Raw genomic sequence first — 14,581 nt, forward strand, 5'->3', positions numbered from 1 at the left:
CCTGGCAGCAAACAGAATGGATATCCCGTAGCTTGTAAGTCACAAATTTGTATTTTTGTTCAGATTGGGTAAAGAGTCATTTAAATCTGCATTTGAACTGCTGAAATCAAGAACAAGTTAGCCCTGGACTTTGATGACTCTCATTGGTTGTAATTTGCTGGGTGTTCTCAGTGAAAGTTCTTTGGAGAGTTTCTTTGGAGCTGGTCATGGGAACCTGATGCACCTGGATGTATTCATGAAGGTCACAATAATGTGAATCGCAAATGAAAGATCAATGTAATGTACTGGCTTTTGAGTTGGAGGGCTTCAGCCCCATCTGTGGTGGGTTTCTGTATACCAGTTTTCCTGACCTCAAGTCCATCAGTGTCCTCATGCCACCTGGGTGGCAGAATGAGAACTTGTGGCACTGAGAAAACTCAGATGTTGCCTTAATAAATGATGCGGTGCCCAGCAAGTACCCTCTTCTAAGAGTGACCCTCTCTGGTACTACAGGCTTATCCTTTTGCCAGCTGCAAAAGCAGAGGATCTTGGTGAGTCGCTACATCAACAGCAGCAGCAGCTCCTACATCCCTCAGTGCCTGGATTCAGGGGCATTTGATGCGGTGCAGTGCGACACGGAGCTGCGTCAGTGCTGGTGTGTAGATCCAGAAGGAATGGAGATCTATGGTACCAGGCAGAGAGGAAAGCCAACACGGTGTAAGTAATAATCAGCAAAACAGGGGGGCTTGTAGAGTGGAAAGGTTTGGTGTGAATGAAAGGTGGTAGATCAGGAGCTTGGACACTGCAGCCTATGCTTCTCCTATGGAAGTATAGGTGCTTAACTGAGGAATTTAAGTCTCTGTTTCCTTTGTCTGTAAAGAGAATATGAGGCTCCTAGGTGTCCATATTCAATGCAATGAATCTAAACCCCTTCCAAACCATGGGATGGCCACTCAGCTGTCTGTGGGAAGTTAAAACACCAGTAAACATTACTTTTTTTCCCTGTCAGGTCCGGGGAACTGTGAGATCCGAGACCGTCGCATTCTTCATGGGTTTGGGGAGAAGAGCCCACCACAGTGCTCAGCAGATGGAGAGTTTCTGCCTGTCCAGTGCAAGTTTGTCAACACTACTGACATGATGGTTTTCGATCTCATTCATAGTTACAACAGGTAAGAATGTAGGCTTCTGAAAGAGGGAGGTAATCCTTCATACCTCATCAAGTCAGTGTCTTACTGCATTTTTTTTTTTCACATGAAGCTCTTCTTCTGTGACCTCATATGATGTTATTTTCTGTTAGTGAATGGACCAAATAAAAAACTTTTTCTTCTGAATTAAATTTTCTCATTTAGAGAAGCCTGATATTCCACCCCTGCAGTCTAATCGGTGTGTCCTCACACAACAGTGGATACCACATTGTGATCTGTATTTGGAAAAGTAGCCAAGGCTACCTTTCAGACAGACACACAACAGCAAATGGGATACATGTGGAAGGAAGAGAGGAATTCAAGTGTGTGTATGAGGTAGGAAAGATGATTCCATATGGGAGATGAAAACAGATAGACAGACGGACAACTGGCAACGTGCAAAGAGCAAGTTCCATGTGCCGGTGGGAAACTTGTCCATTTAGGCAGTGCCAGGGTTGCTCATACAGGTGAACCGGCAAGCAATGAACGGGCGTGCTGACATACGACTGCCTTTGGGTGGTTGGAGTGGGCCGGGGAAGGCCTCAAAACACTGGATCAAATGCTTGTCTGTGGGAGTAAGAAGCCATTGTCCTGTGGAGGAGCTGGGAATTAATGCTCAAGTGGAGAAATAAGGGATAGAATCATAGAATGTTTTGGGTTGGAAGGGACCCCTAGAGGTCATCTAGTCCAACCCCCCTGCAGTGAGCAGGGACACTGCTAACTAGATCAGGTTGCTCAGAGCCCGATCCAACTTGGCCTTGAATGTTTCCAGGGATGGGGCCTTCACCACCTCTCTGGGCAACCTGTTCCAGTGTTTCACCACCCTCATTGTAAAGAATTTCACACTGCAGGGAGAGGAATTTGTTTCAGTGCGGATGTTCAGACACTCCAGAGAAACCTTCTGGTCTCTTGCAAAGTGCTGTTATCTTGGCATCTCAGCCAACACATTTCTCCAGTGGAGGGCAGTGCAGTAAACGTAATGTCTTATTCTGACCTGGCTCTGTAGTAGCAAAGGCATTTTACTGTAAATGTCAGTTTTGCTGTTTTGAGGGTTTTCTTTTTTAATTTAAGCAAAACTGAAAGGCAGGCCCAAATGCACAGTGCAAATTTGTCAGAACTTCAGAAGAGGTTATTTTGGCAAAAGCAAAATAATCTGGCTGTTTTGTTTGTTGGCCCTTGGAGTGTGGAAATTCTAAAAAAGCAATTACAGAGGAGAAAGCAGTGCTTTAAATTAACATTTTTTTTTCTCCTGTTGGGAGATTTGTCTGCAAAGGTCTGTGAGATTGGGCTTTCTTGTGTCTGTGTCGTGTAATTAATCACAGCAGGATCATTTCATTCCCAGCTGTCTACCTTTCTAATTAAGGCATTGACTTAACTCATTACTATCATATCTGAGTATCTCAGGTCATTAATATACTGATTTTCACACTACTCCTGCCTGAAATGTCATTATCCTGTCCCATAAGCAGGAGGCCAGAATACGGAGCTGAAGGGATGAATTCCACAGCAAAGGACTATAGCAGAATAGGGATTTAAACCCATATTTTATGGAGCAACTTTCTTTGGTTCCACAGACTGATTTTTGAAACCTAAACATGTCAAACTAACTCCCTTCCTGGTTTTTTAACTTACACTTTTAGAAATACTCCAGAATAAATCAATATATTAAAAAAAAAAAAAAAAGGAGAAATTTAGAAGCTTAGAGATAAGACTTTCCCAAGAGGAAAACTTAAAACTTTTGGAAAGAAAGATGAGCCCAAATTTCCTGCCTTACTCTGGTGACTTGGCGGCTTTTACTTTATAGAGTCTGTACCTTTGCTTGGATGGGCAGCCATACAGAAGGCCCTGTAGCAGACTGGGGAGAAAGATCAAAAATCAAAAGTCGAGGAGGATCTTTTTACTTTCTTGCTATAATTTTCATCAGATTGAAGACCTTGTGTCAGTGTCTTTATCCTGGCACACCGGAGGTTCTGCCCTATTCTGTATTATTTCATTGGCAGTGGAAAAAAACCACAATTCTGTTTTCTCCCTCTGTAGTCAATGAGAAAGGCAGCTATGACTTGAGCTGCACATAGAAACATAGAAGAGGTTACTTGCAAACCTGCTTTTGAGGATCGGTAATGAGTTATCTTTGCTGGAAGCCAAGAGCAGAGATGCACAGTTGGAAGAAAAGGTCAACAACCTCACATTTATTTAATTCCCCATATTTTTGAGTGCAAACTTTCTTGTTGAAACACACGGATACGGTATAAATTTATTCATAACTTAAATGTAGTCAGCTTGCCTTCAGCTATTGTTTTGGACTGGGTCTGATAGATAAGGCACTCTGTATTATCACTTCTCATCTTGGGGGCTGTGAATAAAAAGAGTCTGAGAAAAGAAAAGAAGCGGCAGGAAATGAGTTTTCCAAGTAAGGTGAGATAAGTTCTGTCCTCTTGTTTGTGTGGGCCTAATTTATATCCGTTTGTACTTTATTTAGCTGTACTCTCAACTTGGAACAAAAATAACCAGAATGACAGGATATGAGTATGCATCTGCCCCATATAAAAGTAGTACAATTATGCATGTGACTTCTTCACGTTGAGGATGAAAGAAAGCACAATGCAGAATTTTTTCATTGCATCCTGTTTCATGCAGCTAGATGTTGAGGTGCTGAGGTGCTGAGCTCCAAGGACATGACCAGTGCAGAGGTCTGCCTTTGAGGATAGGGGCATTGCTGTCCTAGGATAAAAGGTCATTTTGCTGATAGGGCAGTGCCCAGTGCACGATAATTCAGGTGAGCAGAAAGCTCTTGGAAGGCCCCAAGCCATTTATATCCATGTGTACAAAGAAGGCCATAAAAAGATGGTATTTAGCTGTTTATATCATAAATTGCATTGCTTTAATGCTGACAGAAGTCCCTTTGTGCCCTGAAGTAAGACATTTTGATTGCTTTTAGCATGCCAGTGTCGGCAGCGGAGCAGGATTTGATGGTCCAAAGTGGAGGGAGTCAGTGGGCACTGCAGACTGCCCGTGCTCTGGAGCAGCCCCGATGCTGCTGGAGGGTGCCACTGCAATTAAGGCTGCTCATAGTCCCAATTTCACAGAGCTGCTGTAAAGTACTTTGGCACGTTAACCTTTTCCCCAGTTGCTCAGGGCCTAATCTGCCATTACTCTTACTGCTAAGTGTCCTTCCTTGGTAAAAACCTACTTTGTGTAACTTTCTGAATGCCTTGAGGAGAAAATTCCACTTCCCTGTTGTTAGATTTTTCCCAAATAAGCCGCATGCAGCTGGGACACTGGACCTTTATTGTGTTTCAGGGTGAGGGTGTGTGTCTATAAAATAATACATTCGTTTTGGAATTTGGCAAAGTTGTTCCACTGGTCATATTGCCTGAATCTAGAAAAACTTATCTTCTGTTTGCTTGGAGAAACCCTAGAGCGTCTGTCAGTTAAGATCACATTTATAATGTTTTTTCCAACTCTGACCCTATTAAGTTTCCTTCCTCAATCATTGCTTTGCTGGAATCTGGCTGTTGCCACTCCTAGAGTATTATACTGGTGTCTCTTTGATCTCCAGAAGTAAGAGTCAATCTTACTTGCAATATGTTAAAAACCCTTTCTCCTTAATCTGTTGAGCCATGCTCTCAAAATTAAAAAGGTTAGAGAGTTTTTTATCATCTTTTGTGCCTAATTCAGTGCAGAAAGTGTACGTAGCATGTAGGGAAGAGGAAGCAACCTGTATCTTTAGGCACTCTGCCATCCTGTGCAGATTTGTGGAAGGAGCTAATGAAGGGGTGCTGTAATAACATTAAGCCAACATCCATCTATTTTATGCTCTTTGACAGGCTTTCAAAGATGAGAATGGATTTGAAAATGAGTGTTAAATGCTGGGTACCTACCTAGGAAGAGTCAGAAACCTGTCTGAAGGGAGATCTTATTGTTGTGCTTGAAAAAAAATGGCATTTAGGACTTGTTAGCCTGCAGAAACGCTGATCATGCCAGAGCCTGGTTGCCACAAGGAGAGTGATGGGCTTTGTAATGACTTCGCGCTGTGCAGATCTTCTTGCTGTACAAATCTGGGAGGGAAACACAGATGATGCTTTGCTGTTGTCAGTGAGCATCCCTGGGCTCTTCACAGGAGGCTGCTTTTCCTTCCAGGCTCCCGGAGGCTTTCCAAACATTCAGCTCCTTGCGGGAGATGTTCCCGGAGGTCTCTGGGTACTGTTACTGCGTGGACAGCCTGGGGAGAGAGTTAGCAGACACTGGTAAGTACCCTCCAGCATCTGATCCTTTAACTTGAGCAGCTTTGAATTCCCGAGGGCCAAATAACAACTCTCAGTCTTCAGCTTCATTTGGGACTTCAGTTTCGCTCTTATGAGGAGTCAGACCACCGTAGCCACTGTAGTGCCCATGGGAAAGACTGGAGCTCACTGGTGAAATCCCACCCTTAAGAGCGGCGCTTCAGCCAGCAGCAAGTGGAGTTGCTAATCCTGTTCTTTCTGGTATGGTGGCATAGGATTTCTGAATGACCAACTTCTGCCCACACTAGAAAGCCGCATCGTTAAATCCAGTTACAAAATGCAGGGGAATATGAAGGGCCCGGACACTGAACTGTTTTCTTCTTGCTCAGGTGGAATCATGGAATGATTTGGGTTGGAAGGGACCTTTAAAGATTGTCCAGTTCAACCCCCCTGCTGTGGGTGAGGAGATCAGATGGTCCTTCCTTTTCTCTAGTAGCCTCAGGACATGTTTTAGCTTTTAGCCATGCTAATAGTTGATGGGACACTTTAGAAGAAAGAATGTTTTTTCCAAGGAGGAGGAGGAGGAGGCTGAGGACTTCCAGCTCCTCTTCCTTAGACACTGCGGTTTTAAAAATAAATAAATAAATAAGAGGAAAAATGCACAGAATGATAGCTTAAAATTTAGATGACAGATGAGAACTTCGACATTTAATTCCCGCAAGGGTGAGAAGTTCTCAAAAAATTTGTGCACTTAGCAAAACTACTGCATATCTTTTTTTTTTGGTATACAACCAAAATGATTTGGAATTGGTTTTTGTAACATCAGTTTCCAAAATTCCATCAATTGCTCTACTGCAGACTGAACCTAACAAAACCACAGCACCGTGCCGGTTACTGGATGTTCCTCCTGCTTGTTTTGGTAGATATCAAGACATAAAGCTAATGCCTGGGCACTCAGCAGGGGGTTATGTGGTGCTGCGTGTTAGGGTTAGGCAGTGTAAGTTCACATCTGGCTTGTTTAAAGGACTGGCTTTCTTTTTCCTGATAGGCTTCCAATTCTGTTACTCGGGTGTAAAGCAGGTGGCTTCAGTCTTAAAACCAGGCTCTGTGCTGAAAGTCTCTCTTCCCCAGGCTTGGAACTGCTGCTCGGTGAAGTTTATGATACAATTTTCTCTGCGCTGGAGCCTGCCCGCATGTTCACGGAGACCAGCATATATCGGATCCTGCAGAGGCGGTTTCTGGGGGTTCAGCTAGCTACCTCTGGCAAGTTCAGGTGTAAGTAGCACCCAGGTGATGCCCTGTAAATAAGGTGACAATTTTGGAGATTATATTTGACAGTTGCCGTTGGGGAGAGTTGTTCTAGGAGGCTCTTGCACTAAAAGCATGTCATATCACAGCTACAATCCAAGAATCAAGGTCCCTGGATTGCGGCTGATTTTTAATCTCTGGATTATACATTCTTACCAGCAGATTGTACCCATCCTCTGGTCTGTTTTTTCCCATGCACTTGAAGTTCTCATGAGTTGAAAGTCCATGAACTTTCCGTATCTCTTGTCTTGAGATTCTGGAGATGCATCTGATGATTTATTAAATTAAAAGCCTGAGAAAATGCTCCCTAATTTATGGCGGTACACTCAGAAATAGGAAGGATCTGACTGACATTGGCCACAACACACTCGATCCCCAGGAAGCTGCACAAGAGTTTGTAGTGCCTTAGCCAGCAAGGCTGAACCTCTGGATCTGCCCTTGGGTCCATTCCCTCCCTGGTGGGGGCAGGCAAATGGGGGGAGAGTTTCTCTGCCTCCGGGCAATGAACTCTGTGGGGCAGGAGGTCAGGTACCTCCTTCACTCTCCTACACCAGGGGCCAAGAGAATTGCTTTGGCTGGGGGGAGTTTGATCCCCCTGGTGTGATCCTTCATCCTCCCATCCGAATTCCTCTGACATTGCTGACCTTGCTAAGGAGTTGCATCACCAGAAATATTAAGCAGATAGGGATGTAAGTCTTGCGGCCCCATAGTCACACGGTTTTTCTATGTCTGGGACAAGCTGATCATTCTGGGGAGCCTGGAAAGCATCTTCCCCTTCCCACTGCACAGCGTTGTGCAATAAGCTCTGACTGCAGTAGGGATGTGGTGGCTGTCAGCAAAGATGAAGCTGTAACAGCCACAAGATGGAGATGTGAACACGTTCCTCAGCTGCTGGCGAGGACAGCTTTGGTGACTTACCCAGATCTCGCGCCTCCACCTGAAGCCACAGGTGTTAGGAAAGTTGTCAGACTTCCCTGGTGGACAGGTTGCTCTGACGTGATGCTCTTGCTGCCTCAACTTGGTAGCTGAACGTAGCTGGAAAGCTCTTGAAGGTGACAAATATTTAGGCTGTAGGATTGCAGGTTTATATAAACAGGCAAAATTTCTGTATCGAAGAGATCATAACTCAAAAAATTTGCTTTATGGAGTTTTGGCTTCTCTGTGGTTAAGGCCAGTGTGACAGGAATAGGGTCTTCAGATCCCTGGAGGGGGAAATAAAAGAAATTGGGTGGTCCCAGACAAAATCTCCAGTCAGGTGCAGATCCTTTTGCAGGAGCAGTGCCTTGTTTTCACCAGAAACATTGATGCTTATCTGCATCTTGGTCTTCCAAGCTGCACATCTATCTCTGTTGACCAGCTTTGCATTTGCGATAAGGGCCAGAGCTCGGCTGGCCTCCAGCATGGCTCCCAGCAGATGCTGCTACTCTGCCTACCCATGACTATGGCTGAAAAATGTGTTGAGGTTTTATTTTCTGTTTAGTTTTCAGAAATGATACCTACAGCAGAAAACCCTGAGCCAATTCTCCAGGGGAGAAGAGGATGGAGAACCTGCATTTTGGGATGGTACTTGAAGTTTCATTGAAAACAGCCAGGAAATTAAACTAAATATTTTTTCTTTTCCCCCCAAATAGGAAAATGATGGGATCAAGCAGAGATGGCTCTGAAACCTTGAGCTTTCCCTCCCTAATGCATACTTTTTTTTCCTCCAGGCCCCTCCAAGTGTGAGGTTGAGAGGTACGCAGCCCTGCGCTACCAGCACGCCTACGTGCCATCTTGTGGTACCGATGGGGGCTACACGCCACTGCAGTGTCAGCAGGGAGGCCAGTGCTGGTGTGTAGACACCAAAGGGCAAGAGGTCCAGGGCACAAAGAGACGAGGACAGCCACCAGCCTGTGGTACGTATGAGGTCTGGAAAAGGAAAAAAGAGTACACCTCTTGTGTTCATTACTTGCTGCAGTTTGTGTGCGTCATTTTGATTTTTCTTGGAATAATTTGATGGTAATTGTCCAAGTGTAGTGCAAATGCCAGCCGTTGTCCTTCAGTGCTTCCCCCAGCTGATGTCTGTGAGAAGCCAACTGTGGTCTGTGGGAGATGTAGGAAGAGAAAAGGAATCAACAAGCACCGTCTCCTTGTAGATCCATGTACACTTCAAATTCAGGCTGAGCCCCTTCACCTTCCCTCTCCAAACACTTCATCCACTGTGGGAATTTAATCTTTAGAAAGAAACTTGGAGGACCAGTTCCCTCCTCAGCTCTGACAGATTCTGGTGTTCAAAAACTGGGATCCAAAAACCTTCCTTGGGTTAAAAGCCACATTCTAATAAATTATTAAATATTTTATTAATTATATTTTCCGTTATGACCTTGGTTTAGCCTTTTAGTTTTGCATACAGCAAGGCTTTTCTTTGCAGCCATGATATCTGTCTCTTGACTCCGGGGGCTGCGACATTAGGTCAGAATAGCTGGGATTATATAAGGAAGCCAGTGATGGTGGTTTTGGGTTTTACCTCCTTCCTTTGGTGAAAAGTTATGGAATTTCTAAGGCTTCTCTCATCCTGAGCATTTTTTTCCCATTCCTATCACTGCATATTTGGCCATGAAAATTGCCAAATCCAGTAAAAAAAAAAAAAAGGGCCAGACAATTTGGAAACGGTGTATGGGTTTGGGCTTTGAGAGATTTCATTAAGAATACGCCATCAAATCAGTGCTCCAAATGGAAATGACAGCAGAAATGTCAAAGGGCCGGAGGGGAGGAGGAAAGTTAAGAACCTTCACTCCGAAGCGCACTACCTAAATATTCAGGATTGTGCTGGAGGGCTGGGGGAGCACAAGGTCTTAACGCGGGGGCCGCCTTCGGGGAAGGTAATTGCTCTGTCTGCAAGACACAGTCTTACCACGCAGATAGAGGAGGAGGAGGGGGAGGAACCCACCCTGGGCGTCACGGCTCCGAGCTGCTTGGAGTGCGCTGGGCACAGACAGGCTTACTGCGAAATGAAAATGTTAGCATGCCTCCGAGGCCGATCACCAAGGATATTGCAAGGGGACCTCTGAGAGGCCTCCCCATATGTTGGGACCGGTTGTTTTCTTTTTGAATGTGCTTTTCTGAGCCCTCCTGATGATTTTTTTTTTTTTGGGGGGGGGGAGGCTGGCGGAGACGGACAACAACTTGGGGCTGCTTGCAGCTTTTATGGGCGGACTCAGGAAATTTAAGCGGGGAAAAATTTCTGCAGAGATTTTGCAGCATAACTCCTGAGAAGGTATTTCATGAGGATATAGCTGCAGTCTGTGTTCAGACAGCTACATGCCATGTGTGTGTCTCCAGTTCGGCTCTGTTTTATTTCTCTTCGGTATTTTCGAGTCTCACGCTCAGCAGTGTGAAGGCTGGAGGAGGCAGAGGCGTAGGTGTGGGTAGCACGTCGGGTACTCGCATGACCTGAGGCACCAAGCAGCCCTGATAGAGACGTGCTCCTTTTCAGGCCTTTACAGTAAATTCACCCCAGCAGTGCTTTTCTGTTTATTCCTTCTCACTCTGCTTTGATTTGATTCAATGGTGGGTAGGAGGGGAGAGCGTTTAAAGGCCGTGATCCTACATTTGTTTCATATTAGCATACTTGTGGGATTGTGATTTACGCTAATTTATTGGTCCCCAGAGGAATGTTCTTCATCCCCCTTACCAAGAGCCAACACTGAAAACAGAAGGGGCCCATCCTACAGAAAATGCCCGTACAAAGGAACCACTGTCAGGGACACTGAGCCCCTGCCAGGACCCGCGGAGCAGGACAAGGGTGCGAAATGAGGAGTGACAAAGATGCTGATCACAGAGCCTCAGCTTACTTGCTAATCTATTTTAGCAGCTTTTAAGATTTCCAGCATTTATCCTACCGTTAATGGGATTTATGACTGCTTTATCATATTGCCTGAATGTGGAATAAATGGGGTTGGGACGGGGAGCCCAAGGGAGGCCGTGCTAGAGCAGACCAAAGCTGTTTATCCACCATCCTGTCCCCTGCAGGGACAGCAGTGCTGCTTAGGGAGAAAGCATAAGAAACATGGGAAATACATATAGCTTCCATATATCCTCCCTGTTGCCTGCAGGCTGGGGAGTTCCCAGGCTGGAGGCTGAACCCAGATCATTGTGTTCAGCACTCCTCTATGGAGCCATCTTCCAGGGATTTGCCTAATTGCTCTTTAACCTTTTATCCTTCCTAGCATCCTCTGGCAATAAAATTCATGATCACAATTATGTGCTCTACTTCTGGACCATTCTAATTCCTGTCATGTAAGAAATACTGAATAATAATTGTCTATTGCGAATGATGTGGAGAATCCTGTTTTTTAAAAACCTTTATTGTATTTTTTTTGTCCAAGCTGAATAGTCTCTCCTACTAGAAAAACTCTTCTGTCCTCAAAATATTTTTGCATCCCTTCTCTATAATCCTGCTACTTTTGCATCCCTTCTCTATAATTCTGCTGCTTTTCAAGGAAAGGTAACCACATGGCACGTGATTCAAGCTGCTGCGTGCATTCCAGAGGTCCAGTCAATGCCATAACCATCCTATCTGTCTGGTTCTCAGTGTCTTTATATCTACTAAATCTTTCCTTTTTTTGATGTCTTCTGTGCCTTAAGCTGATGTTTTCAGAGGTCTTTCTTCAGTGATGCGTTGCATCCTAACTTGGAGATATTTCTGTCTGTGTATGAACCTACAGTCTGAGTGGATGAAGACACACCTATGGCGTAGCTTGGTCCAGGGTGTGGGTGGCCAGGGCCACTGTTGGTACCCTCAGTACTCTGACATTTGACTATTTTTGTTGAAATTTTGTATTTTTTCTCCTTTAGAGCTCATTTGTGAATGCCATCCGGTCCTTAGCCCTCCATTACTGCTAATTTTAACAATTTTTTTCAAACCTCTTGTAATGAGTGCTTCATTGTGAAACTGAAGATTTAGGTAGGAAGCCTCCATAAAATCCTTATTAGTGGGCATTGGTTAAAATAACTTTCTGGTTTTCTGCAGTGTGTTTCTCTTTCTGAGGTTCACATATTGCACCTGGATCATCAGAGGTTTTCATTAGAAGCAGGCATCCTACCAGAGAGTTAATATATTTGGAAAGGACTTTATTTGTTCTTTCAGCCATAGGAACAGGAATGAGGATTTACGCTGGGAAGCAGTAGAATCAGAAAAAGGCTGCAGACCAGATAACTCAGACGTGGTGAAGGAATGTTTCCTTTCACTTTGTGTCTTGAATGAAGAGTTTTATTTATAGACCATATTCAACAACAGTTCAAATTTCCTTACCAATGCATGTGATGCATAGCTGAAAAACTAGACACAGGTTAAACTACACTTTTATGTGTTTTCTGCTGAGACCGCTTGAAAGATAACTGTAGGGTTACAGGTTTTGGAAGTTCCAAAAAAATTTGCTTTTTTCTTTTTTTTTTTTTAACCTTTGTCTAGGTGAAGAACAAGTGTGCATCTCTGAGAGACGACGGGCCTTGTCAAGGATCTTTTATGGCCCTGCTGGGTACATCGGTCAGCCCAATTTGTTTTCCATGCCAGATATGCAGTTGGAAAAAATAGCTGGCTTCTCAAGACCCTGCCCTCCCTTCTTCAAGGAGCTGTTTCTGGACTCCGGATTGTCATCTGCAGTTGCACAAAGCCAGATTCCTGGGCTAGAAACCACCCTTAGTGAAGCCATCACGGGGATGTTCCCATCAAGGGAACTGGCCCAAGTGGCCCTGCAGTTTACTGCCAATCCAAAGCGTTTCCAAGAAAACCTCTTTGGAGGAAAGTTCTTGAAGAATTTGATCCAGTTTAACTTCACGGGGGCACTTGGCACTAGTGGGAAATACAGAATTGGCCAATTTTTTTCACAGGAGGATGTGGCAGAGAGAGATAACGAACAAGACCTTCTGGAATCAGCTGAGGCATTTTCATTGGAGGTATCAAAGGGGAGCTCCATATTGAGTAAACCTCTTGTAGGCAGCTTTGGCCGCACAGTAACTCTACAGGACAATCAGAATATGATGAAATTCCTTTCCTCTGTTCTGGAACTACCAGAGTTCTTTACTTTTCTTCAGCAAGTGATTTCTGTCCCCAAAAGCATTGCTGAAGATTTAGGTGAAGTGGTAAAACTAGCACTGGGATCCAAAGACTGTGGTGAGGAGCCAAAGGACCTGTTTGTTCCAACATGCACCAAGGAGGGGAGGTATGAGGAAGTTCAGTGCTATGCAGGAGAGTGCTGGTGTTCGGACACTTCAGGTAAGGAAGTTCCAGACTCAAGAGTTCAAGGCAAACGTCCAAGGTGTCCCACTGATTGCGAGAAGCAAAGGAGAAACCTGCAAAACTTGAAGAAAAGCCTGCCTGCAGGATCAGACCTTTTTATTCCCTCTTGTACCGAGGATGGAGACTTTCTGCCACTCCAGTGTTATGGGACGAATTGCTTCTGTGTTGATTTGAATGGCAAGACTATTCCAGGAATAAGGGGAGAAGCTGGAAAGCCGATGCAGTGTAAGTCCTAGGGACTGGAAATTTAAAGATGCTTCCATATTGTGTTGGAATTTCATGATTCTTTCTTCATATCTGATTATATCTGGAAATGTATGGATGATGTATACAAACAGTATTTTCCCCTAATAAGAAAGCGAGTCAGCCCTGCAGTTGCAGGGGAGTAATGGGAAACACAGTGTACATAAACCTTGATATCCCAAGCCTTAAAGACATCCCCTCTTCTTTCAGTGGGTTAGGGGAGGCACAGGCAGAACAGAGGAGCCCGAGGTCTTGCCTTGTTAATGAGCATGTCATTGGCATCTCTCTCTACTTAAGTGTGTCGCTCATGTGTATAACATCCATGATGCCCATGAGACCTGGAGCATCTGTGTAACTGGAAGTGACCCATACCAAGTGAAAAAACCTTTTTACTTCCAGGACCAAGTCACCCGGGCACAGTCACTGGCTTATCCTTGTCCTTAAAGAACTACAGTGCTTTAAACCATGAACCTCTTTTAGTCCTTTAGCTCAAGAATATATCCTTAACTTGGTAAGATGTCACAGGAGTCCAAATGCAGGAGAGGGATTCAAAGGCTAATAGGTTTCTCATAAAGGTCATGCGGTCAGGGCAGAACTGTGAGTCGCAAATGACTTGTCAGACATCAGCTTGGCTTTGCTTCTAGACTATGAACTGCCTCTTCTGCCCCGACTTGTCAGACATCAGCTTGGCCTTGCAATTTGCTTCTAGACTATGAACTGCCTCTTCTGCCCGTCTAGTAATGTAATGGAAAGGAAAAAGGAAGCACATAGGCTAGTGATATTTGTCTTTCAAGTTTCTGTGAACTGAAAATGGCACATCAACAGGGAGAACAGACCGAGAGAAGAACCCGCTTCTCGTTTTGGAAATAATAGCGGAGTATCCAGCAGATGACAGTGGTACATAGTGAAGAAGCTCCTTTGAATAGCAGTTTGAAGAAGTAGTGGGGAATTTATCGCAATGATCTGAATTGGTAGGGGATTTATATCTAGCAACCCATCTGTAGTGCAAGCAAAATAAATAGGTTCATAATTCTCTGGTGCTCAAAAGATGAGCTCCTATATTTTGCTAAGTTTGTAGAGCTGCTTGGTGGCAAAATGCAATTTGACTCTGGAGGTGGCAGAAAAGGTTTCCAGAACAAACTCCACCATTTTGAAGGATGATATTTTTAAATTCAGCTGCAATATTCAGTAGAGAATAAGAAGAGAGGACAACAGAATCTGAAGAATCTGGTTAAGTCCGAGGGGAAATAAAATCAGTATTATCCTACTATTCAGATGGTTGCTTTGGCAGGGATTGCCTGAATAAGCATTAACTTCCAGATCATCAAGTGAATCTGAAAACACCTAGTTGCTGTGAAGGCGTT

General features: G+C 44.4%; 1 protein-coding gene across 1 annotated transcript in view; it reads left to right on the plus strand.

Moving 5' to 3' along the window:
• TG (thyroglobulin) overlaps positions 1-14,581 on the plus strand; it is a 161,306-nt gene that overhangs the window by 2,752 nt on the left and 143,973 nt on the right. Inside the window, 7 exon segments of the mRNA XM_035903440.1 lie at positions 3-34; positions 493-696; positions 989-1,148; positions 5,304-5,410; positions 6,518-6,661; positions 8,404-8,589; positions 12,147-13,199. Coding sequence (XP_035759333.1) covers positions 3-34; positions 493-696; positions 989-1,148; positions 5,304-5,410; positions 6,518-6,661; positions 8,404-8,589; positions 12,147-13,199 — 1,886 coding nt within the window.

Source organism: Egretta garzetta, unplaced genomic scaffold, assembly GCF_000687185.1.
Source record: "Egretta garzetta isolate BGI_Z169 unplaced genomic scaffold, ASM68718v1 scaffold50, whole genome shotgun sequence".
Taxonomy (NCBI): Eukaryota; Metazoa; Chordata; class Aves; order Pelecaniformes; family Ardeidae; genus Egretta; species Egretta garzetta.